This window comes from Bos mutus, chromosome 18 (assembly GCF_027580195.1).
Source record: "Bos mutus isolate GX-2022 chromosome 18, NWIPB_WYAK_1.1, whole genome shotgun sequence".
NCBI lineage: Eukaryota > Metazoa > Chordata > Mammalia > Artiodactyla > Bovidae > Bos > Bos mutus.
In genome coordinates this window covers 41597780-41623178 of record NC_091634.1, presented here as the reverse complement: position 1 = coordinate 41623178, position 25399 = coordinate 41597780, and the positions used below count along the sequence as shown (strand labels likewise).

The 25399-nt window shown below is 45.2% G+C and overlaps 1 protein-coding gene across 1 annotated transcript in view; it reads right to left on the bottom strand.

Moving 5' to 3' along the window:
• The window catches only part of TOX3 (TOX high mobility group box family member 3), a 123010-nt gene extending 100598 nt beyond the window's left edge, over nt 1-22412 (bottom strand). The window contains exon 1 of the mRNA XM_070386863.1: nt 21892-22412. Within this exon, the coding sequence (XP_070242964.1) occupies nt 21892-21978 (87 nt within the window). The 5' untranslated portion in view covers nt 21979-22412. The remainder of the gene's footprint in view (nt 1-21891) is intronic.
• Between the last annotated feature and the right edge of the window lie 2987 nt (nt 22413-25399).

Sequence of the window (25399 nt, the reverse complement as noted above, 5' to 3'; positions counted from 1 at the left end):
AAGTTTGTAGTTGCCCAAGTTTAATTACCCCAGAACAATTCCGTCATCGACAACTAACTAAAAGAGTGTGGAATTCCCCACCCCCATCCATCTATTCATTGAGATTCTACCATGTCTGGAATGTCCAGGGAAAGATTCAATAATCAAGGGAGAAATGAGTTGCAGAAACTCAAAGAGCACAGAATAGCCAAGGCAGGAGATTACGAAGCCTGGAGATGAGGACTCACTGAATTAAACATTCTTAAGCAGACTTACATACATAATGAATTGGTCAATTCTGTCCAATGTTTCTGAAAGAGATTACCCTTCCAACAAGCCAAATGAGTGTTCAAGGATGGTGGCTCAGATGGATTCCTGAACAAAATAAGTGTTAATCACTTTATCTCCCCCAATCTTTCTTTGTGAAGAAGAGCAACTTTTCATTTCCATAAAGCCTTGAAATCTGTTGGCTGGTAGGGGATGGGGGAGCGGTTTAGAGGAGGGCTGGTTAGAGGATGTAGACAATGAAGTCCCTGAAAAGGGGGATTTCCTGACAATAAAACCCTGATCAGAGCCCAAGAGGGCACATTGTTGTCTGCAGCAGTCCCCCTTCCCTTTGGGAATTCCAAGCATGGTAGAGAGGGAAAGGTCATGGCGACGACCGCTCTGGGAAGGATCAGCCAGGTAGGCTTTGCAATTTATTGCTTGGAAAATGATGGACCGCCACAGTACATGTTCTTGGAATTTGTTCTTTTGAACACATTGCTACAGGTTCCTTAAGACATCCTATCAATTGTTCAAGGAATGTGTAATCAGTCTATAGAATCTTTATACAAGGGACATTGACTATTAGCATAATACATTTCAACTAGTTATAAACTGAGATTTTTCTGCACGCCAGACAGAGATGTGTTCTGAGGACAGACAATCAAGACTGACAGACATGGAGGTCACCGTGTAGAAAGTCAAAACTATTCCTTAAGCTTCTATGCACCATACGCAGGGGCCCCCAAACCTGACAGGTACTGGTCCATTGCCTGTTAGGACCTGGGCCTCACAGCAGGAGGTGAGCAGTGGGTGAGTGAGTGAAGCTTCATCTGTATTTACAGCCACTCCCCGTCACTCGAATCCCCCCAGTCTGCAGAAAAATTGTCTTCCAGAAAACCGATCCCTGGTGCCAAAAACATTGGGGACTGCTGCTATACAGAATAGTCACTGCAAAATATTTGAGGGATGAATGAAGAAAAGATTTCTGAGTTTGGGATTCATGTGACTCAAGCCTAAAAAGAATAACTGCTAGCAGATAAACTGGAAATGACCAAACACATGAAATAATCAACTTGAATGTGACCCCCAGATTAGAAGAAATGGGATGAGAAACAGAAATCCTTGATATCCAGATTGTATCTGTTATTTAATGTAATCATTGCATAGAACCAGTCACTGATGTTATTTTAACAATTCAAGTATCTAGAGACACAGGTGGACCCTAACTGAGCCAAGTCCCAAGTTCATGAACAATTATTCCGTCTAGTGAACACAGACCTTCTCTTCTCAATCTACTGTATCACATAGCTTTGCAAATTCAAAAGTTTTTTCTATTAGCCCAGAGAGATCCCCAAATAGAAAGAGAGAGGAAGAAAAAGAAAACAGTTGCCAGATGCCAAGACAGCTGTTGATTCTCTTACCTGGTCCAGGGACTTCCTTCCCCGGTGACTCCCCAAAACAGACACTGGCCTTCTTAGCTATTCTGAGGCACACACGGTAACGGAGCCTCCTTTTAGCTCCATTAGGCCCTAGAGAAAAACCTGCCCTATATTTAGATAAATGCCCTTTGTAGCGAAAGAGTACTTCATCCCAGTTAGCACTTTCTAAATGATAAGACCAGAAAGTTTTCCAAAATATTTCTCCAGCTCAGCGGTTCCCAACCAGGGGCAATTCTACCCCCCAAAGAACATTTGGCCAAGTTGAGAGACATTTCCAAGAGACATTTCTCGATTTTACTAGAGGTGCTACAGGCATCTAGTGACTAGAGGTTGCTGCTAACACCCAATAATATACAAAAAAGCTCCAAAACAAAGAATTATCTGGCCCCAAACATCAATAGTGCTGAGGTTGAGAAACCCTGACCTAGTTATACATTAAGCAAAGAAAACAGGATCCATCTATCAATGTTTAAGGTGTAAAGTCCTCCAAACAGTTCTGTTCATATATTTGATATTCCGGGGCAAGATCCTTCTCCCACAGTCTATTCAGCAATCTCTCCACATCTGAAGAAATTCACCTGATCTCAGGTGAAAAATAATAGCCTAGAATAATGATGATAATTACTGTGCCATGCATGGTGCTTAGTGGTGTCCGACTCTGTGACCCCATGGACTGTAGCCTGCCAGTCTCCTCTGGAATTTTCCAGGCGAGAATACTGGCATGGGTTGCCATTTCTTCCTCCAGGGGATCTTCCCGACCCAGGAATTGAACCTGTGTCTCCTGCACTGGCAGGCAGATTCTTTACCATTGTGCCACCTGGGAAGCCCCATTGATGATAATAGCTAACAATTATGAAGCCATTAGTATACAAAGAGCTACAGTCAATATTTACAACAACCCTATGCTATAAATGCTGTCATTAATTTCTACAAAGTAAATTTATTTATGGGCTTCCCAGGTGGCTCGGTGATAAAGAATCTGCCCACCATTGCAGGAAACTGGGTTCGATCCCTGGGTTGGGAAGATCCCGGATAAGGAAATGGCAACCAGTATTCTTGCCTGGGAAATCCTATGGACAGAGGAGTTTGGCGGGCTGTAGTCCACAGGGTCGCAAAAGAATTGAACATGGTTTAGCAACTGAACAACAAGAAGCTTATTTATTACACACAACAATCCCATGCAGCAGGTGGGTCTACAAGCCTCTAAAATGGAAGTCCTATGAGCAGGATTTCTCCGTTTTGTTCACCAGTGTCTGTCTACCACCCAACAGAACAGAACTCCCATCTTAGAGATGAGGCTCACAAATGTGCTGGAGATCAAAGAGCCCATACATAGTGGAAAGTGGCTCCAACCGGGCTTCTGCCCCAACACTCTGCCAGCCTGCCAACTGCTCGATATTCAGTCATTTAAATCCATTAGACCTCTTGAGCCAACCTTAGATAAACAACTGAAGGAGGAATGAGTCAGGCTGCTTTCCAAAGTTACCAAAATAAAGTTTTCCACTTTTCAGGGAGCTGATTAAACAAAACAGTGGCCCCAAGACAATGGTAAAGTACATCTGCATTGCCATGAGTCACTTTAAAGCAATCTAAGAGGGTGGCTGGTTTTACAAGAGGTTAACTGCTCCTCTTAATTTGGGCAAAGCTCACGTGGTACCGGGCAGGCTTCCCAGAACCAAGACAGCAACACTTTCTCAAAGATCAAATGCCCTGGGTGTGAGTAGAAATGTTTTCCAATTATGAGGGAGCCAACTCATGGGCCCTGGAATGTATGTGTGGACCAGTCACCACTTGACAACTGGTCCAATGGACTCCCAACGCTGGCGTAATCTTAGCACAGTCTTCAGGTAAAATTAAAACCGAATCTACTCAATTGCAGGTGGATTCTTTACCAGCTGAGCTACCAAGGAAGTCCAAGATAAATGCTAATGATGGCATAATGTGAACATATAGGAATTAGGGGAAATTTTTGACTGATAACAGAGCTCAAACACTGATTTGAATGCTCAGGGACTATCCCAATTTCTCTGTTCTCATCAATTCAATAGATTCCCTAACTCTGGGGAAAATATCCTAAAAGAGATGAACTCTAGCAAGAGTTTTAAGTTGAGAATTAGACTCGTCCTTATAAAAAGACCAAAAGGGGAAGGGATGTGTTTGGTGATTTTTTTTTTTTCAGTTGCACAATATTGACATAACCAGTAGACTTTAATTTCCTAAGTGGAAATTTCTCTTGTAGAAAGATATGCAAGGTATCCTTGACACTATATAAACACGCTCGTTGTACTTAGGAGCATTTTAAGTATTTATTCATAACCTGTCTTTCTCCACAAAAGAGTTGGGCGACTTTTAAAAGTACAATTGATTCTAAGAGAGAGTTTATATTTCTAAGAATCAAGGCAAAAAAATTAAGAAAATAATAAAGCCAAGATGACCAGAATGTACATTCTACTCTCCTGGATAGTTACTGAGTAAGTTTCATGTTGGACTCCAAGCTTCTTGGCAGCCAATGCAAAGAAATGAGAGTAACAAGATTAATAATACCTATTAGCTAAAGCTAAGTGATTTTTTTCCCCCCAGCTTTTCCTGTACAGTAACCTAAGATTCTCTGGTAAGACATCATAAAAGAGGACACTGGGATATGTAATGGGATACAGCCTAAACAGAACTGAAAAGAAGATATTCATGAAACCATTATTCCTGCAAAGTGAAGCCCTAGGAGTGTGCAATCAATGTATGAGAAAGACCCAGTGAAGCAACTGTGGAGCGGGGTGCACAACAGGGCATCGTCCTGAGCAGGCAGCTCTCAGGCTGGCAGAAGCCTTACATTAAATTAGGTTATCTGGTTGAATGGCTGCACTGCATCTTCTTCAGGCCATTCGCCATAAATATATTATCTCTTACAACCATTTTTACTAAGGATTGAGCAGCAGACTTCAAGAGCATCATTTCTGATAGGAAACTAAAGGACAAGAATTCTGTGTCAACCATTAAGTATAGTGGCCAAATTTATCATCAGAAAAACATTTCCCCGAAAGCTGAGTTCTCACATGTGGGTTACATTTCACTGGGAAATTTTAGTAGTCAAGCAATAAGGTGTTGCTGCTGCTGCTGCTGCTGCTGCTAAGTCGCTTCAGTCGTGTCTGACTCTGTGCGACCCCACAGTCGGCAGCCCACCAGGCTCCCCCGTCCCTCGGATTCTCCAGGCAAGAACACTGGAGTGGGTTGCCATTTCCTTCTCCAATGCATGAAAGTGAAAAGTGAAAGTGAAGTCGCTCAGTTGTGTCCAACTCTAAGCGACCCCATGGACTGCAGCCTACCAGGCTCCCCTGCCCATGGGATTCTCCAGGCAAGAGTACTGGAGTGGGGTGCCATTGCCTTCTCCGAATAAGGTGTTGACTATAGTCCAAAAGTTATCAGTTAACTTAAGGTTGAATTGGCCTCTTTAAAAAAAAAAATACCCTTTTCTTTTTCCTCCCCACATCTGGACATCGTTTTTGTCTCTCTAGATATGAGTCTTCTGGATCACTCTCAACCACTGTCTCTCTTGCCTCCTGTTGTCCATATAAGTCTATCCGAATCCCTTTAAACTGACTTGCTTTTCCTTCACTTGGTTTCTGCCCTGAACTTCCACCAGTTTTACCCTAATAAACACACAGGTTCAAAAGTCGTGGGGAAGGCAGGTGAGTGCCAACTACAACCCCCCATCTTGCATCTGCTCAAACATCAGTGTTTTCAAAGTGTCTAACAATGAGGTGACTTTTCAGATGATCACAATGGTATACATCACAACTAAAATCTTTCCCAGGAATCTAGAATTAAGACAAGCCATGAATAAGGGAATATGTAGTACAAAATTTTAGCCCACTGGCAGCTGGAAACCTGTCAAGCCAAAGTCAGAACTGGAGATAATATTTGAAAAATTATTAATGCACACAGAACAAGACTATTATGCCACCAAGAACGTAAGTATGAACAGCAGAGCTTTGAAGGCCAGGGAAAATAGCTAATTCAAATTAATATGTTCAAAACAACTGATATATCTAAGTAATGCACAAAAATATTAAGACAGGCAATCCTACTTTGTGATGCTGATCTATAGCCACTGTAATGACCCTTAATAAAATTCAATAATCTTTTCTAAGGAATTTTATTTTTCCTTAATGTGGTTAACTTTGGTACTAGATATGAAGGGTCTTCAATGTCAAGTTGAGGACAAAGCAATTTAGCCAGTAGGCCAATACTCCCAATATCTATTATGCATAAATGGATTAATTTAATAGATATATAAATAAGTATTTTAAAAATATTAACAGTTTTGCATTTATTGTATGGCTAATTTTTACATATTGCAAGCAATACAAGATTGCCTTATGCAATAGTGATATAAAATAAAAAGTGAGCCAATGTAAAAAACAATTTTTTTTAATTTTTTGATGTAAGCTATTTTTAAAGTCTTTGTCAAATTTGTTACAATATTGCTCTTATTGTTTATGTTTCCGTTTTTGGCCTCAAGGCATGTGGGATGTTAGTTTTCTGACCAGGGATCAAACCCACACCCCCTGCACCGGAAGGTAAAGTCTTAACCACTGGACTGCTAGTGAAGTTCACAAAATATTTAATAAATAATATCAGTGGTGTATAGATATGACCAAAAAGAGGTGGCAAGGCTGAGAAAGCAGTGGTATACACAAAGATGAGCCACTGGAAGTGCTTGTAGAAGGAGAATGATGCTTAGACTAATATCCTTTTGAGGATCAAATCAAAGTGGAGCACAGACTCAGCTGCAGGTGGGAGAAATTTAGAGAATACCGAGTTGGTGAGGAGCCTTGGGTTATGACAGAGGCCTGGGCTAGGATGCTGGCAATGGAAAGAAAGAAGATAGATGCAAAAGAGTGCATGAGAAGAAAAATGAAGACACTATGAAGAGTTATTGCCCTAAGGGAATGAAAGGGGCCAAGTAATCATGATTAATTTTTTGTATCTGAAAATAGTGAGGGCACTGAGAGAAATGGTGAAAATGTGAAGGGGAGCTTCGGGGGAAGAGGGATGCAGGTGGCCATATGGCTTATGTTGGATTTGAATAGATGGCAGACGGGGAAGTGGTAATATCTTCTAGAGAGCTGCCATGTAGGAGATGAGAAATGCATATGAAGCCAGAGATGAAGATTTGAGGCCTTGGGGGGGCAAAAAAAAAAAGCCCCACATCTCCCTGTATCCACACGCCTTTGTCATGTGAATTTGCAATAGTTCCTTTCAAGAAATGGAATCTACTTCTCCCCTTGAAGCTGGCTTTGAGCAGTAGAATGTGCAAGAAGGAAGAGTTTCTGAGCCTGAACTCAAGGGTTCTTTGAACTTCTTAAAATGCTGCCATCCAGACTCCTGTGTACAATTTGGCTTGCCAGAGGGGAGAGACTACATGCGCTTGCAGGAGAAGCGAGGACCCCCAGCAGACAGTCAGCCAACCTCCAGAAGCAGAGCCTCCTAGCCGACCTGCCATCAATCACAAACACATAAGGGAACCCAGCTAAGTAAGAATAACTGTGCCATACTGTAGAGCAATTATCCTCCAATTAGAGTAAATAAATTTAAAAATAGAATAACTGTGCCTCTGGATCCAGCCTAACCTGCAGACTAGCAGAATCCCAAGGGAAACCTGTTTTTTGTTTCAAGCCACAAGGTTTAATTTGTTACACGGCAATAGATATCTGATACAAACAACATCAGAGAGAGAACAGCGAAAGGCAGATGACAAGACCTGCACATGAAGTGGGGGAAAACATACAGGGCCAAAAGAGCAAGGAGACAAGTTTTGGGAGGACATTTCCACTCTCTGGGAAGAGGAGAGAAAGCAGACAGGACAAAAGAGCAGAAGGACCCAAATGCACTGTATTTGGGGACCAGAGACAAGGAAGGTCACAGGAGATAGAAGGGTAGGGGTAGAGACAGGAGATTTCAAGGAGCCATCAGAAAAGCATAGCCCCAGGGCTTAAAGTAGGATCTCACCTAAAGTTGCCACTCCATGTTCTTGCAAGAACGAACGAAGTCTCCCTGGGCAAGGCAGAGCTCACAGAAGAGGGAAAAGACAGTGTCAATAAATACAAGGAGAAACAGAAGCAAACTGCAGTGTGTTGAGAAGGGCCTGGGAGTAAGAAAGACATGGAACTCTAGGTAGACATTTCCAGTCTGAGCAACGGTGTAGAGAGATGTTAAAAAACAGGGAGTCAGATAAGTGTCAATGAAGATGGTCCTTTCTCGACTCACAACTACCAGAGTGGCCGGGACCCAGCAGCAACAGGTTAGCAATGCCAACCCTCCGGCACCCCCCAGACCCACTGATCTGCATTTTATCCCAACCCCCAGCTGACCTGCATGCACATCTCAGTTTGAGAAGCACTGCTCTTCGAGGTCTACAGACAAGGAAGAAAGAATGTTTAATCACATCTTGAGAAAGTCCTTCTGTTTTGAACTCCCTTTCAAGACCCCAGATAAAATCAAAGGCAGCATCTCCGTTTGGTACTAACACAGCTTCCACACCTCGCTAACACTTGCAAATCCTCCTTTTCAACAGACAGACAGCAGAGCCTGAGGCCAACAAGGTCTCCAGTGAGCTTTCCAGAATACTGTTTACTCCCCTGGTGTTTATCTTTAGGATTTTCCTCTAAGTCTGGGAAGTGATAGGGTTTTCCACTGGTGATAGTCTTCATTTACCATTAATTTATGTAAGGGAGAAAAGTGAGTTGAACGGAGACACGTATTATAACGTGTGTGTGTTAGTTGTTCAGTCGTGTCTGACTCTGCAACCCCACAGATTGTAGCCCTCCAGACTTCTCTGTCCATGGAATTTTCTGGGCCAGAATACTGGAGTGGGTAGTCATTCCCTTCTCCAGGAGATCTTCCCCACTCAGGGATCGAACCCAGGTCTCCTACATTGCAGGCAGATTCTTTACCATCTGAGCCACCAAGGAAGCCCATGGATGGACTGAGGAGACAGCCAAAATTATGACAAGTGAGGTGGCCCTCAACAAACTGAAGGTGGAAAAATCTGAAGTGCATGTAGTGGAGGTCAGAGGACATCTAGGCACATTTGAAAGTAGACAGGAACCAGACAGGAAAGACGGGAGTTGTCTGCAGAATCAAGAATATTTAACAGTCAGAAAAGGAGTGGCATTGTTACGGGGGTGGGGATGGGGTGGTGGGGATTTCCCCCCAAGAGTAGAAACTGCTCTCCTCTGGGTCTGGATGAAAGAGAGAAGTGGTTCCTACACAAGTGGGGATGACAGCAGAGCAATTCCCAGCAGATAATATCAACGTTCCTGTGAAGTGAAAGCTGAGAGTTCACTTCTAAGACTGAGGGGAAAGCTTGTCTGACTGTGACTTGAAAAGAGTGGGGAGCCCTTGGGCTCTCCATTTGGAAAATGTCCAAGAGAATAAACAGATGAACAAAAGGACTCAGGCACACTCAGACAGTTTTATTTTAGTAGGGAAAATGGCCACAGTTCTCAGTTACCCTAAAGTTGAGAAATAGGGTTGGGCAAAGGCTGACAAAGCCTACATGGCAAAAGGGGAGGGGGCTGAGGAGGCATGGTGGGGAGGGATGCCTTGGCTTTGCAGTGGTCAAAGGTTAACTAAAGGGACCAGGGGCTTCAGGGGGTTAAGTGAGGAGAAAGGGCAAAGAGAACCATAGGCTTCTGGGGAAGATGATTCGGTGGACATATGGATATGATGAGTTAGAAGTAAACTGGGTTTGATCAAAGAGGAAGCATGTCCATTGAAAAACAATCTCATTTAAAAATGCAACTAAAGATTGACTTCTGCATAAAACTCTGTTACCACGAGTTTGGACTTGAGAAATGATAGTGTAAAAATTCAAGAGGTATTTCGAAAAGAAAAGAAATTTGGACCTAAAATATAGGTAATCAATTAACGTCAGGACATTGAATTTGCAGCTCCCGCAAAGAAGATCAATCATCGTGTATTTTAAGCTGGCCCAAAATAAAACCCCAAAGCTGAAGAAAGGATTGAAAAGATAGCATGGTGTATCTCTTTCACTAAAAGAGGACCCTCTAAGGGGCAAATAAAAGCTAAAATATTGAATGAAGTAAAACACAACATCACAGTTTGTACTTGGAGATAACCGGAAAAGGTTCCTCAGACCACACTCACAGGCACTCATGCCTGCTTCCTCAGTACCTGAGTGTCTGCCTGGGCACACGGCCAGCCACAAACTTGCACTGATAGGTGTGGCCTTGTGTCTCAGCTCTGGCCAGTGAGGAATAAGCAAGTGTCCTGTGGCAGCCTCTGGAAACCTCCCTTGACCGCATTTCCTTCCTGCTGGTTGGACCATGAGGATGACGGGCCCTCCACCTTGAACCATAAGTTCAAGGGGCGTGTGAAAGTTGGAGGTAAGCTCGGGTCTCAGACGTTTAGGAAGCCCCCATAGCAGCCCTGTACTACTTACCTCTAGTCATCAGGGACAAGAGAAAATCTACCTCACTTAAGCACTGCTTCTCAAGTGGTTTTTTTAAGGTTTTGTGTTTTGCTTGTTTTGTTTTATATTTTGGCCACACTTCACTGCTTGTGGGGATTTTAGTTCCTTGACCAGGGGTCAAATCCAGGCCCCCAGCAGTGAGAGCAGAGACTGCTAACCATAGCTATTGTTGTTCGGTTGCTCAGTCGTGTCTGAGGCTTCCCTGTCCTTCCCCATCTCCCAGAGCTTGTTCAAACTCATGTCCATTGAGTCAACAATGCCATCCTACCATCTCATCCTCTGACATCCTTTTCTCCTCCTGACTTCAATCCTTCCCAGCATTCTGGTCTTTTCTAATGAGTCGGCTCTTCACATCAGGTGGCCAAAGTATTGGAGCTTCAGCTTCAGCATCAGGCCTGTCAATGAATACTCAGGACTGATTTCCTTTAGGACTGACTGGTTTGATCTCCAAGGAACTCTCACGAGTCTTCTCCAACACCACTGTTCAAAAGCATCAGTTCTTCAGTGCTCAGCCTTCTTTATGGTCCAATTCTCACATCTGTACATGACTACTGGAAACACCATAGCTTTGACTATATGGACCTTTGTCAGCAAAGTAATGTCTCTGCTCTTTATATGCTGTCTAGCTTTGTCATAACTTTTCTTCCAATGAGCAAGCATCTTTTAATTACTGGGGGTGGGGGCGGGGGGTGCCCTCAAGATTTTTTTTCCCTGTTACTTGCAAGCAAACCCTAACTCACAGGTTCTTCTTTACCTGCATCAAAGTTTCCCCTTCCTTGACCATTTCTGGAACACTTGGAAGATCCCCTGGAGAAGGAAATAGCAATCCACTCCAGCACTCTTGCCTGGAAAATCCCATGGATGGAGGAGCCTGATAGGCTACAGTCCATGGGGTCACAAAGAGTCGAATACGACTGAGTGACTTCACTTTACCAAACCAACCACTGGCCTCTGTCTAGAATATCTCCCCATGTACCCATATTGACACACTCACACATACACTTGTATTTCCTGAACACTCACTTATAAACACCTGCTCTCCCACCAAACGAGAGGTTTCTCAAAGGCAGACCACATCTAATAGGCCCTCATAAGAAGTGGATTCCTAATAAATGCATAACAGGTAACAACGAATAGGCACAGGCTATCTCTGGTTTCCACAAAGAACAAGAAACATGAACAACTCAAATCTTCAAAATTCTTCAAAAGCATCAAGCTTCACTTCATTTAGCAGTCTAAATGGATTTTTTCCCTCTTTTTTTAGTACCACACATCTGCTTCCTTTCACTGTGACATCAGTGTTTTGCTGTCCCTCTGAGGTACCATTGCTCCATTGTACCATGTACCATGGTACCATGACTCTTGGCTCATCTGGTTTCTGTGGGGGCTGCCAGTACACACCTCTGATTCTAAGATGGGTATGTGACACTGGGCCTGGGCACGTGACCCAATTCTGTCCAATGAGACTTGATGCACACCAGGTACTAAGACAAGTGGGGAAGAGAATTGTTTCCTCTTGGGAAGGCTGTGCAGGTGTGACTTGCAGCTGTTACTGGACATCTTTCCACCATCTGAGTATAACTTGACTGAGAAAGAAGCCAAACAGATGAAACAGAACTAATATAAAAGAGCCTTGACAGCTTCCCTTTGGAACACCTGGATCCAGCTATGCCTGAAGCAAAACTTACAACCCTTTTTCTATTTAACTCAGTTTGAGGATTTTCCCTACTTGGATTCAAAAGGAGTTTTACCTGTACAACAGTTTTGATGGTTTCTCCATTAAACACTGCTAGAATTTTTTGTGTAAGCCAAATAATAAGAGTTGGGTTTCTCCCTGAAGACAGGCATGCATGAGTGCTAAGTTGCTTCAGTCGTGTCTGACTCTTTGCAACCCTATGGACAGTAGCCCACCAGGCTCCTCTGTCCGTGGGATTCTCCATGAAAGAACACTGGAGTGGGTTGCCATGCCCTCCTCCAGAGAATCTTCCTGACTCAGGGATCGAACCCATATCTTTTACATCTCTATCACTGGCAGGCGGATTCTTTACCACTAGTGCCAACTGGGAAGCCCGAAGACAAGCATAAAAGATTACAAAACAGATCTACTACTATTCTTTATGAGTACTCTATAGTTCTAAATTTAACTCATCCTTTTTTCCAAAAAAAAAAAAAGTTTCAAGTCAAACATACATATTTAATATAAGTTTTCTGCAGGTCAGCATTTGGGACTTCTACTTCCTATATCTAGAAGATTTTTAAAAGAAAGTGGAAAACTTCTGTTATTCTATGGCACATCAAAATCCCTTGCTCATTACAAATTAGCTGTAGAAACTGCTGGAAAATCTCATAATACGGTATAGTTCTACTATACCAATTTAACATATGTTGAGAACTCACTTCCGTTACAATATTTAACATAATTCTTTTATATAAACAATTTATAGTCAGTGTAGCAAAGGCCACATTAAACTTGCAAGCGCTGGAATAGAAGGGCCCACCTTAAAATCTAGTTCCTCTAAAAGAATGAATCTACATCATTCAGATAGTATTTAGAGTGAAATCCAAACACTTCTTGATATCGGCCAATTTGTTTAACTTCAGGATTATGAAGACATTAAAAGTATTCTTTTATAAACAAAGTAAAATTAAATTAAGATTAAAGACAGAATGTTAGTCCTACAAGAAGGGCCATTTTCCAATGGCTCATGGGTTTTACACACGCATGGAACATATTTAAAAGAACGTGGCCTCCCAAAGGAAGGGATTAAGATACAAACCTAGGAAACAAAGAACATAAAATGATCTACTACAGAGAGAGAAAATAAAATCTGTCAGAAGCTCATGCAGACCTTGAATAAAAGCCTCTATTTCTTATATTTTAACAGTTTTGTAAAGAGTGCTGAATCCACCTGTAAAATATATTGAATTTATAGGCATACTTAGCTGAAATCCTGTCTTTCCTCATCAACCACACTCAAAACAGATTCCCTAAGATACTAATGCCATCATTAACACGTCACAAAATCCAATTTGAACTTGTACCTCTTACATCAAGAAAAACACATGAAATATTTTAATTCAAAAGTGGCTGACGTGGTTGTAACATAAAGTGTTACAAATTTTGCATCATTCCCAGTTGATGACCACTATTTAAGGATGCTTCTTTCCAAATGACTGTTCAGATAGAAAAAATATACCATCACACACTCACACTCCTTTTTTGTATCATAGTTGTAATGGTAGAGCAAGATTTCCAAATTTTCTGAGTTTCACATGTCATGTCCTAAAATACCACCTCCCTAACTGGGAAGCTGAATTAACAAATACCGCATCAGCCAACCCTCTTGATTAAGTGCATATCCTTGCACCCCTGTCTCCTTACATTTAGAGGAGTCACTTGCATTTGCAGTGCTTTATCACATGGAGGAAGACCTCAACTTTGGTCCTTCAGCCCCGATCTCTCTCTGTCTCTGAGTTCCAGGGCACTGGCAGGTTCCAGGGCACCTACTTGATATCTCTGTGGGAATGTTCCAGCAAAACATCCTCAATCAGCTCCATCTGTCCTTCAACACCAGCTCCTCCTTTGGCCTCTCTGCTTCTGTTTGAGGTCAACGTTCACTCAGGTCCCAAGTTCAAACACTCTGCCTCCTTTTCTCCTTCCTAAGCTACAGAGATGCTCTGTTCCCTGCCTCTCTCCTTCACATCCATACCCACCTCTCCTTAGCTCAAATCCTTCCTCCCTGCCCCTACCCTCACAACCTCTTCTCAGGTCCCACACGAAAAAATCGGAGCCATCTTCACACAGGGCAACCCCACCCACACCGCCAGTCCTCTCAAAATTGTTCAGATGTGCCCCACAGTAGACACAGGTGTCTTTCCAACAGCCTTCCTCCTTGCTAATGGAGCATAACATTCATTATGCTCATATGACATGTGCCCAGCCCCAGGGGATGACATGGGATTGGTTGATCACAGCAATCTATTTGCCAATGATGGATCTAGGGTGGACATGTGATCCATTTCTGATCAATAAGTCAAAAGAGTTTAGTGGAACTGTTATCAAGAAAGCTATTCTTTAAAAAAAAAAATTATTGGAGTACAGTTGCTTTACAATGCTGTATTAGTTTCTGCTGTACAGCAAAGTGAATCAGCCAGAGTACGTACACATGTGCTCAGTTATGTCTGATTCTTTGCGACCCCATGGATGGTAGCCTACCCACCAGGTTCCTCTGTCCATGGAATTTTTCAGGCAAGAACACTGAAGTGGGTTGCCATTTCCTCCTCCAGGGGATCTTCCCGACCCAGGGATCGAACCTGCAACTCTTGCACCTACTGCATGGGCAGGCAGATTCTTAACCACTGGGCCACCTGGGAAGCCATGTATATACATATATTCCCTCTTTTGCGAATCTCCTTCCCACTTAGGTCACCACAGAGCACTGAGTAGAGTTCCCTGTGCTATACAGGAGGTTCTCATCAGCTATCTATTTTACAAATAGCCGTGTGTATATGTCCATCCCAATCTCCCACCCCATTTTCCCCACTTTGTGTTCCTAAGAGATGTATAGGAGGAGAAAGTGCTCCTTTGCTACCACTCCCACCACATCGCTATTCTGTTTCTCATTTTGCATGATATCATGTGAGCATGTGATGCCAAGAGCTACAGCAGCCACCCTGTGACCATGAGGAGACTGTTGAAACTCCCAAGGATGGCAGAATAAAAAGAAAAGGAAACAGGTTTCTTGAAGACATGACTGTACTGTGCTTGGTCACTCAGTTGTGTCCGTCTCTTTGCGACCCCATGGACTGTAGCCCACCAGGCTTCTCTGTCCATGGGATTCTCCAGGTAAGAATACTGCAGTGGGTTGTCATGCCCTTCTCCAGGGGCTCTTCCCAATCCAGGGATAGAACCCAGGTATTCCACACTGCAGGCGGATTCTTTACCATCTGAGCCACCAGGGAAGACATGACTGAACCATCCAAAACAGCCAGAGATGGCCCACCCAAAGGCTTACAAGTAAACCAGTGTCCTTATGGGTGATGCCACTGTTTGCTGGATATTCTATCCCCTGCAGCCCAAAGCATTCTAACCCATAAACGTACACAGAACAAACTCTTTCCCTTACCACTTAACACCCTCCATGCCATGCTACTCACAGCATAACATCATCACCTGGCAGCCCCACCCCAGACTGATGCTACAGAATCTCTAGGGGTAAAGTCCAACAGTCTGTGTTATAAAAAGCATTCTAGGTGATCACCGTACATGCTAAAGTTTAACAAACACTGCTCTATAATATGATCACTCTTTTCCATTTAATCTACTCTCCTACATACCATAAGGAACACTTCTCTAATGACAGTGACCTCATTTCACTAGGTCTGGGCATCATTTGATGCTCGCTTAATTTCATCTCTTTCTAATCAAAGTTTTCAAACTTGAAGCCTCCTGGGACCTCAGAGATTTACCGAGGTCTAAGTATGAGGAAGAGAGAGAGGAAAGGACCATGGTGAACGGTGGAATGCATGGTTGTCTGAATCAGGGCAACAAGAGATGATGCCAAGAGGGTACAGGTCTAGTACTGCCAGATTTATGAGGAGGGAAAAGCTGGAAATCCAGATTTATATGCAAAGACTTTTAGAAGCATACAGCTCATTTCTTTTTAAAAAATACTGGTGCAAAGTAAACAAAACCAGTCCTCAAGTGGATTCAGCATTCCCCTGACAGTTTATGATCTGGAATAGAAAGTTCTTGCAATATCCACACACACTTTGAATGCTGTGGACACAGACAACTGTTGGCTTCACCTGAAATGACTGAAATTAATACTCTTTGGCTAACTATGTTAGGCTCCACTGAGCACAGGGTGCTCATCAACACTCCACTGTTTGGGACGGCAAAATGCGGGTGGTGGGGTGAGGGGTATGGACATCTAGTTACTGTCAGCAGGATCACTTTATTCATTAGTCACCACAGCCTGGACACCTAGAACTCCAAGCCTCTTGGGGGCCTATAAAAATGTTCAAAATATGAGAAAAAAAATAATTGGCCACACAGTACACACACACATGTGCACACAGACACACACCATAAAATTAAAACAAATAGATGCTTAATTAAATGTCTACAAAATACAAACACAAACCACCTCATCAATAGCAACTGAGATATGGTATTACATCATATTATATTAAATGGAGGACGTGGAGGGGAGCCCAGACCGATATGACTGAGGCATTGCCAAGGTCCTCAGAAGACCCTGAGTGCCCACCTGGAACCAACCATTCTGCCCTAGGTCTTATCTTCTTTATAGCAATCACAAACTTCACACCCAGTTTTACTGCCCCTTGACACTACTCACTCCAGGATCCTCAGCCTAAAATAAAGCTTCCAACCATGGCTGCACATTAGAATCACCTGAGGAGCTTTTAAATGCTGCTGCCAAGATCCCATTCCCAGAGATTCTTATTGACCTACTCTAGGGTAAGGCTCGGAGAAAGTGATGGCATCCCACTCCAGTATTTTTGCCTGGAAAATCCCATGGACGGAGGGGCCTGGTGGGCTGCAGTCCATGGGGTCGCTAAGAGTCGGACACGACTGAGCGACTTCACTTTCACTTTTATGCATTGGAGAAGGAAATGGCAACCCACTCCAGTGTTCTTGCCTGGAGAATCCCAGGGACGGGGGAGCCTGGTGGGCTGCCGTCCATGGGGTGCACAGAGTCAGACACGACTGAAGCGACTTAGCTGCAGCAGCAGGGTAAGGCTAAGTTTCAGTATCTTCTACAAGCTTCCTCCTACATAACCATGACCGAAGGCAGGGCTGAGACCCCACTGTTCTAGAACCATTTCCAGAAACATTCTCTGAGATAGACATCTTTCCAGTTAGACCAGCTTGATTTCCTTTCTGCTGCCTTGGCTTGGAACACAGGAAGATTACGGCACCATCAGTGGACTAATTATCTAGAACAGGGGTTGGCAACCTTTCTCTATAAAGGGGCAAACAGCAAATGCTTCAGGCTTTGCAAGCCATGCAGTCTTTGTCACCATGACTCATCTCTGCCACTGCGGCATCAAAGCAGCCCACCTCCCAGATAAGATGTAAACAAATGAGTGGGGCTGTGTTTCGATAAAACTTTATTTATGGAACACGAAAGTCAATTTCATGTAGTTTTCACAGTCACAAAATATTGGGTTGGCCAAAAAGCTCACTTGGGACTTTCTGTACCAATTTACTTAAAACCCAAACGAACTTCTGGCCAATCCAATATTATACTTCTTTCAAATTCTTTCAACCATTTAAAAATGCAAAGACCAACCTTAACTTGCAGACCGCAGCAGAACAGTCAAGGGGCCAGATGTGACCTGCAGGATACAGTTTGCCAAATGCTGGTCTATAACAACTATTCCATTGGTTTGAGACAATGAAAGTAACAAATGATAGAATCCAAACGATTAGATTAATCCCCCACTCACTCAAATAAACAATCCATGTAGGTGAGCACTGCAGTAGAACTGCCCACAGAGTTGAACATAAACTAGAAATGACATTAAAAAATGATATTTCGAACTCTCATCTGCCTATGAGTTTGTCAAGACAAAAGTTGAGCATGCTTCAGAGTACTACATAATGATTTCAATTGTTTGTTAATTTGCAGTATTTAAAATTCAGACTATTTCCCATAAAAAAAAAAAAACAGATTATCATTCTCTTGAAAAAAAAGAAATGCAGAATATGGAGATACTGGGTCAAATGTTGGCATGACAAAAATCTAATAATGCTGAGCAAGGCGCCCCTTTCAATGGGGCATGTTCTCCACTTAACCAGAACACCTGGCTTCATGAAGGTTAACCAGATGTCCCTATTGACATTTTGTGTTTATGACCCCTGCTTTAAGTTCCTTAGAAACAATTTATTTCCTTCACAACGTGGTTTCCACATCTTATTTAAATACCTGACATGAAAAATCTCTCAATCTGATCTCAAAGTTCAATACTCCCATACTCTAGAACCTATAAATGAAATCATGAGTTCTTATGCTAGTGCAAGATATTAACTTAAAGAGAGTTTCAGTCATACGCCCCTGCCCTCTCAATATGCTCTCAATTTAAACCATGGTCTCCACCAATATAGACCAATGACAAATCACCCTTCAGGTCCTCCTACTCTTCAAGCTAGGTAAGGAAGAAGCCCATGAGGTGGAGGAAAAGAGTTCACATCAGAGCGTCTTAATTAAGCAGAGTGATCGATAACACATATAGTAATTAGAAAGGAATGTTTGGGACTATAGAGTTACAACAGTTAGGACCATTCTACCTAGGGTAAGAAGTCAATAGCGGTATTTTGAAAGGGGGCAGGGAAGCCCTAAGAACATGCAGAAAAGTAACTAGAGTTGGGTCCAAGTTCATTATTAACCCACAGTGTGATTTTATCTTGCTTACACCCACGTTAAATACAACAGTTTATTTAGGGGGAACAGACTTCTGAACATGCTGATGGATATGTTGCATATTATCTTCTTACTGGTGAAGACAAATTGAACCCGGAGAAAGAAAAAAACCCAGATATATAGACAATGGGTCATTAATTCACTTGAGTAAGATAAGGCCTTTTTCAAAAAAATATATATAGGTGTTAGTTTAATTTGTTAGCTGCATCAGAAAAGGAAATGCTCAAACAATAGATTTTCCACTTGAAATTAAAATGGAAATTAGCCCTGAGGAAATAGAGATGACTTTAAGTTTATACATCAGTGGCTGGTTCATGAATTATTAACTGATTTTAATGATCCTGGCTATATTTTATTTGAAGTTATTCTCCTACTTGCAATGACTTTTGAACCCTCAAAACTCTTTCATCCATTCTCCATAGACAGAGTTACACACTTTCATGATCGCTGACATTTAAAAAGGATCCATATACTCACAGAATGTAAAGGTAATGCACATAATATAATTTATACAAAGGACTCTAGTCATTTGTTAAAGAGAGAAATGAATGAAACCCTATTATTCACGGTTTGTAAATAAATTTAAAGATAAGCGCTAACTTTGCACTTGTTAAGCCTGAAGCAGAGGGCTCTGTATTTCTTCTAAAGTTTCCCAGATGGTCGTTAAAACAAGAAAGGGCAGAAACAGACTTTCTTAGAAAGCCATCATTTCCCATCCAGAAAGATAATATATATGATTAAAAGTTAAAGTCTTTGGAGATTAATAATTACAGGTGTTTTCAAATAAAATAAATGCATGCCTTTGTCTGCTAGTTTTTACATTTTCAATATAAATCTGTATTGAATAATGCCACTTCAGACACACAAGTTAGCTATGAAACGAAGTGCTATAAACCTTTAATTAGCACTTGCTGTTTTATACCCATGAAGTTAATACTTCCTCTTCTCCTTCATTCTCTCCATAAAGAAAAATTACAGGGAATAGAGTTGGGTTGTTCACTTATGAAATGAAGAGTAGGAAAATATAGTATCGTGGCTCAATTGAAAGATTTTTGTATTTTTATCTGCAAGGAATGAAATGCAAACATCCCTTAAAATAAGGGCAATCTGATTTGTACCAATATTAAGTGCTAACTTTCATAAGTTGGGTACACAGAGCACTTAAGATGACAGACTGCAGAATTACTATGAAACCGAGTTATTTCAGGCAAATAGCTGCTTTAAGAAAATATGACAGCAATCCAACTTGTGTCCCTACTCCTGAAGGTGAACAAGCATTTCAATAAATATTGTCTGTTTTTAAGCTTTCTAGACCCTCCCTGAAATAAAAAATGTTCTGAGTTTAAATTGATTCCAAATAGCCTTTCTCAAAAAATAAAAAGAGACACACACAAAACACCCACAATTTCCTCTGGTCCCTTGAAGTACCCTTGGGATCCTAGTGAACAGAGATTTGCCACGCATTGCAGTGACTGGATTAGTACAAAAGGTTTCTATTTTGGTGTCATTGGAGTGTTGCTGATCTTAAATCAGAGAAAGAAGTAGTTACATTAGGAAAGGTAATGGCTTCCAAAAATAAGAGCCTGCCCAGTTAGACAAGGCTTGCATACACAAGGCTAAGTTGTAAGGAGACAAATAATACCCCACTGGAACAATTAGGTGGATTCTCAGATACACTACATACTTAATTAGGCTGCCTGAGTCCCTAACTGAGCATACATGGGGGACTTTTTAAAGCATTGAATAACCTGAGTAAATCCAAAATCAGAGGACAGAAACTAAACGGTAACTCTGGCTACCTCGGTGGGCTTTTTGTTGCTTCTCTTTCAAAGCTCAGGAATTTGGAGAGCTTGAATGCCCCCGCCTCGCCCTCGCATCACCAAAGCGTTAAAACACACTGAATAGTGTCCCTTCCTTCTCTACTTGCTGGGAGGCCCCTCAGTGCCAGGCGCAGAGCTGGACGATGACGACATAGGGGACAAGCGTGACGGAGAGAGACCTTGATGGTCTTTCACGAACTTCAGCACTGGAGTTGCGATCGGATGGGAGTATAAACAAATAGAGAAGGACAGAAGCCTCCATCAGCCACGGGGCACTGCAAACCGTTCCTCCCTCGATACAATTCCCCTTCTTCCTGCTATGTACTCATTACTTTTGTATAGCATCTTTCTTTCTGCAGGCTCTTTATTTCCTCCACTGTTATCCAAGCAATCATAAACAAACTGAGATTTGAAAGAAAAAGGGGGGTGGGGGTGGGGGAGGGAGGAGCAGGGGTGGGAAGGAGAAAGAAAAACCACATTCAAAAGGCACAGCTCTTTCTCTGAATATCGCCCTCGGGGTGATGTTTCCTCCAAAGCTTGGCCTTGGGGGCTTCAGGAAGGATGGAGAACGCGAGTCCGCGCTGCCCTGGCCCAAGGACTCCGGCTCCCGCACGGACTCTCCGCTCCGCGCGGCGCCAGCTGCCCTTCCGAGAGATCCACCTTCCGCCACCTGAAATGCTCGGTCCTCAAAGTTGGCGCAGGGGGAGGTGAAGGAGGTGGGGTGATCCAGGGCGTGGTGTGGAGGTCTCCAACCCTGATCTCCCCGAAATGCCAAATTTACCCCTCCCCAGAAAATGAAAGATGAGAAGCCACTCGCGCTAACCCGGGAAGAGCGGGCCCCTCCGTTGCGTGGTCCAAAGTGCCCCAGCGAGAGGGCAGCAAAGGCCACCTGCGGGGGTCCCACCACTTCCCGGCCCCCTCTTCCCCCCATCCAGGGCACGCTCAAAAGTTAGTTCCTTTCCTTCGCTAAGCGGCCCCTAGTCCAGCTCTCGGGGGCGTGGGGGAGGTGAGATGGACTGGGAGGGGGGTGGCGAGATCATCAGACCACGAGATCGAGGACTCCTGAGTTGCCCCCCTCCACCCCAAACTCAGGGAGCCTGCGATCGGGTTTACTAATAACAACAACAAAGCCAGTCCCCCCTTGCAGTTCTTGGGCTGCTCCTTGCTTCTTTGGGGGCAGCCAAAGAGAGTCGGCGGAGTGGGGGGTGGGGGAGTGAGATAGTGGGAGGAGAGGCGGAGGGGAGAGGGGAGCGCAGGCTGAGGGACAAAAAGGGGGGTGGGAAGGGGGCAGAAAGAGTAGAGAGAGAGAGTTGGACAGAGACGAAGGCGCAAAGGGAAAGGAGTCGAGTAGGGAGAGAAAAGTGCAGCAGGCAGAGCTGGGCGCGCCCGGGATGGAGAGATGGCCCCCGCCCCGCCGCCCCCCGGCCCCAGCCTGGCCCGGTCACCTTGCTGTAGCCGTAGTACCCCAGGCACTGCGCGAAGTCCAGGCCGGCGGGGTCCCCGGCCGCCGCGGGGTAGAACCTCACATCCATGCCTGAGCCGGGCCCGGGGCCGCGGGGCCGGTACTAGGGCTCGCCGGGGCCGGTGCCCGCCTCCTCGAAGCCGCTAGATCCACCGTCGGGGGGCGCCGGGCCGGGGTTGTCCCGGGGGCGGCGCGCGGGACGCGGGGCCGGAGGGGCGCAGCGACCTGGAGCCGAAGGAGCCCGGGAGCCGCGGCCGCCGCACACAAAGGCGCGGCCACGCGAACCGCGGGAGAGCGGGAGGCGGCCCGGGGGACGCGCCCCGCCGGGGCACCGAGGCAGCGCTGCGCGCGGGCCGGGGGCCCGGGGCGCGGGGCGCGGCGCGGGGGCCCGGGACGGCGCGGCGAGTTCAGGTGCGCGGGGCGAGGCTGGGACGGCGGCGGCGGTGGCTGGCCGCGCTCCTCCTCCTCCTCCCCGGGCGGACTGAGGAGAGGAGCCGCGGAGACAAGGGGCCCGGCCCCTCCCCTCCTTCTCCCCCTCCTGCCTCCCTCCGCCGCCGGTCCCCTCCCCGCGCTGCCGCCGCTCCGCCCCTCCCACCGCGGGCAGCTGGCGCGCCGCCCGCCCCGCCGGTGCGCTCTCGGCCCGGACCGCCTCCGGGCGCGCGGACCCCGCCCCGCCGGCCCCTGCCCCGTGCGGCCCCTCGCCGCTCACCCTGCGCCTCGCGCAGCCCTCACCCGCCCCGTCGCCCGCCCGGCGGTCTCCCCCTCTCCGGGGCCCCTCTTCTTCCCACCGCGCCCCCCTTCCCTCTCCGGTCCTCTTTGTCCCCGCTGCCTCGGAGCGCTCCTCGCTCCCCTCCTTTCCTCGGCCGCTTCGGCCAGCCCGGTGCCCGGTGTGGCCCTCCAGACCCCTTTCCCACCACCGCTGCCCTGGGTCCCCCGGCTGCAGTCATCAGCATCCACGCGCCGTCCACTCCCTTCCCACCACCCTCGGTTTCCACTCCTCGCCCCCATTCCTTTCTCGTGGGTCCCCCGGTCCCTCTACGGCACTCTGCCTTCCCCTGCGAGTGTCCCCTTCCTCTCAGAGGTACCTAACCCAGCAGGTCACCTGCACGATTACCTCTCGAGAGCGGGGAGCCAGGGTACACCTGTGGGGAGGGGGTGGGGGCCTGACCTTTCACAGGTAGGCAGACCTGAAGCTCCGGAGTTCAGGCTCGTGTCGCTTCTCTTCGTGTTTTCTTTGCTCTTGTTTATATTCGAAAGGCATTTGAGTAACTGGATCTAGGCGGATCACTCACTGCTCTAGGAGAGAAAATGTCCCTATTTTCCTAAAAGGTTCTGGGTGATTGATTTCCTCACACTGCACTCTCCCAGCCCCTCTTCCTTTCTTTCTCTTTCTTTAAGCTGCATCTTACACCCCACTCCCACGTTCCTACCCTCCACTTTGCTTCGGGTTCATTTGAGAGTTTGGCCCTCAGCCTTGGCAGAAGGGAAGGGATTTTATAGCAGACGAGAACGTTAGGGAGAGTCTGTGAGATTTGCCCCCCTCTCCAATTTGGTTATCTAGAAACTAACCGGAAGGGAGACATTTACAAATATTTTAGCTGACACTCACTCACACTTTCATCCCTGTTCACACTTTGCTGGCCCACAGACTGAAGTTTTTCGGACAAGCATCACAGGACTTTCTCTCCGTTTCGTCTATTCTCCCTGGCTTGGTGACACCTTGTGTCTGTACCTTTGCCCAATGTTATCTTTCTGGAACCAAGCAGGAAAAAATAAACTTTAATTAGGCGAAAGTTTGTGTATTTGCCCTTCTCTTAGCAGAGTCAGGTGTTTGGAGACAGCGTGAGAGAGCGGTGTGTATTCAGGAAAGGAACAACTGCTTACATTGTCGCAGGGTTGACTCCAATCCCCCCTCCTGAAAAAGCTTTGGTCTCCTCTCCCGAGTCTCCATTTAACGTTGACAACCCAGCGGCGCTCCCTAATGGCCCAGCGGGTTGCACAAATTGGCAGTGAGCTGAGATATTATCAGGACAACACCCCATCGAGCAGGTTCTTGAAACGCAGAAGTGGAGGCCTTTTCTCCGGGCCACTGGGCGCCTGTGCCCTTTTCCACCAATCAGAGCCCGGGGTTGCAGTGGCCACCTGTTGTCTCGCAAGAGTACATCTTTTAAGTTTCACTATTAGTATTTAACAATGGCGGAGAGTGCAGCATCTGGCCACAGGAGAGGAGCAGCCTGCTGAGCTGAGGTACCAAAAAAGAAATCTTTTTTTTTTTTTCCCTTCCAGATAGTTGTTAAAGGAGCCCCCAAAGGCTGGGAAGGGGAGTTTTTCTTCGCGCACTCACAGTCCTCACCTTCTGCTCGTTCTGTCACGCATCCGAAGCAATCTGAGCTTGATTACAGAGGATGAAGCAAAGTATAATCAAAGTTACAGAGAGACAAAACCTGAAGCTGTAATCAGACTTCGAGGATCAGGAATACAAATATTCGCACTGGAAACCCCACTAGCTGCGAGATTTGAAATTGCATGTGAGCGCATGCGTGGCATTGAGCATTGCGCTGTATAGACTAGAAACTGACAGGACAACCTTCTCCCAGGAGGCTCCCAAGAGGCAGGAATGTCAGGCGCTAGGGGTACCACCTCCTGGCCATTGTTGTGAGAAAGGCTTGCTCTTAATATCCCCTTCCCCGTTACAATGCAGATGTTTTGGGGGAAGGAAACAATATTGTCAGTCGATATTTTAAGATGATGATGATTTAGGAAGTAATGTAAGCGAAAGTTCTGAGTGTAGATCTTGATTAAGGAGAGGAAAAAAGAAACTGTCTGATGAATCTGAAGATACATATGTTGAGACACTTTGAATAAAAAAATCCCTAGACCAGAAATAGTCATCTGGGAAGGGCTGTATGCCAACCCCTCCCTGACTTTGGCCACTGTCCATAGCCTGTGCATTCAGCAGCTACTTTCGCGTGACTTCCCCTGTGCTGGACACTGTTTTGGACACTTGGGAATGAGGAGGAGGAGCTCAAAATGACACATGTGAAAGCCCTCAAAGAAGTGGACCCGTCACACTCCTGCACACGTTACATACACACACACATTCGCATCTAGTTACCTGGAGATACCGTCATGACATACCTGCTGCTGCTGTGGGGAGAAGCCATCTGATATGCAAATTTGCATCCATAGTATGTTATCCATAGTAAAAGGAAGTTCCGGGGAGGGGGCCAAACCACTGCTCAAGAGCCCAGGCAGGATCACTGCTGTTTCCCAAGAACCTGGACCACCCTTGCAATAAGTAAATATTCATTTAAGAAAGGAAAGTGAGAAGGAAGAGGGAAAGAAGGAGTTGGGGGAGAAAGGGAAAGAGAAGGAGGGAAGAGAGACAGATGTATTCATAGTGGAATATCCTTCCCAGGGAACCCGGTTGAGATAAGATTTGGAAAGAGTAAACCCAGCAGTTCTGATTTGGAGAAGAACAAACTGCCTGA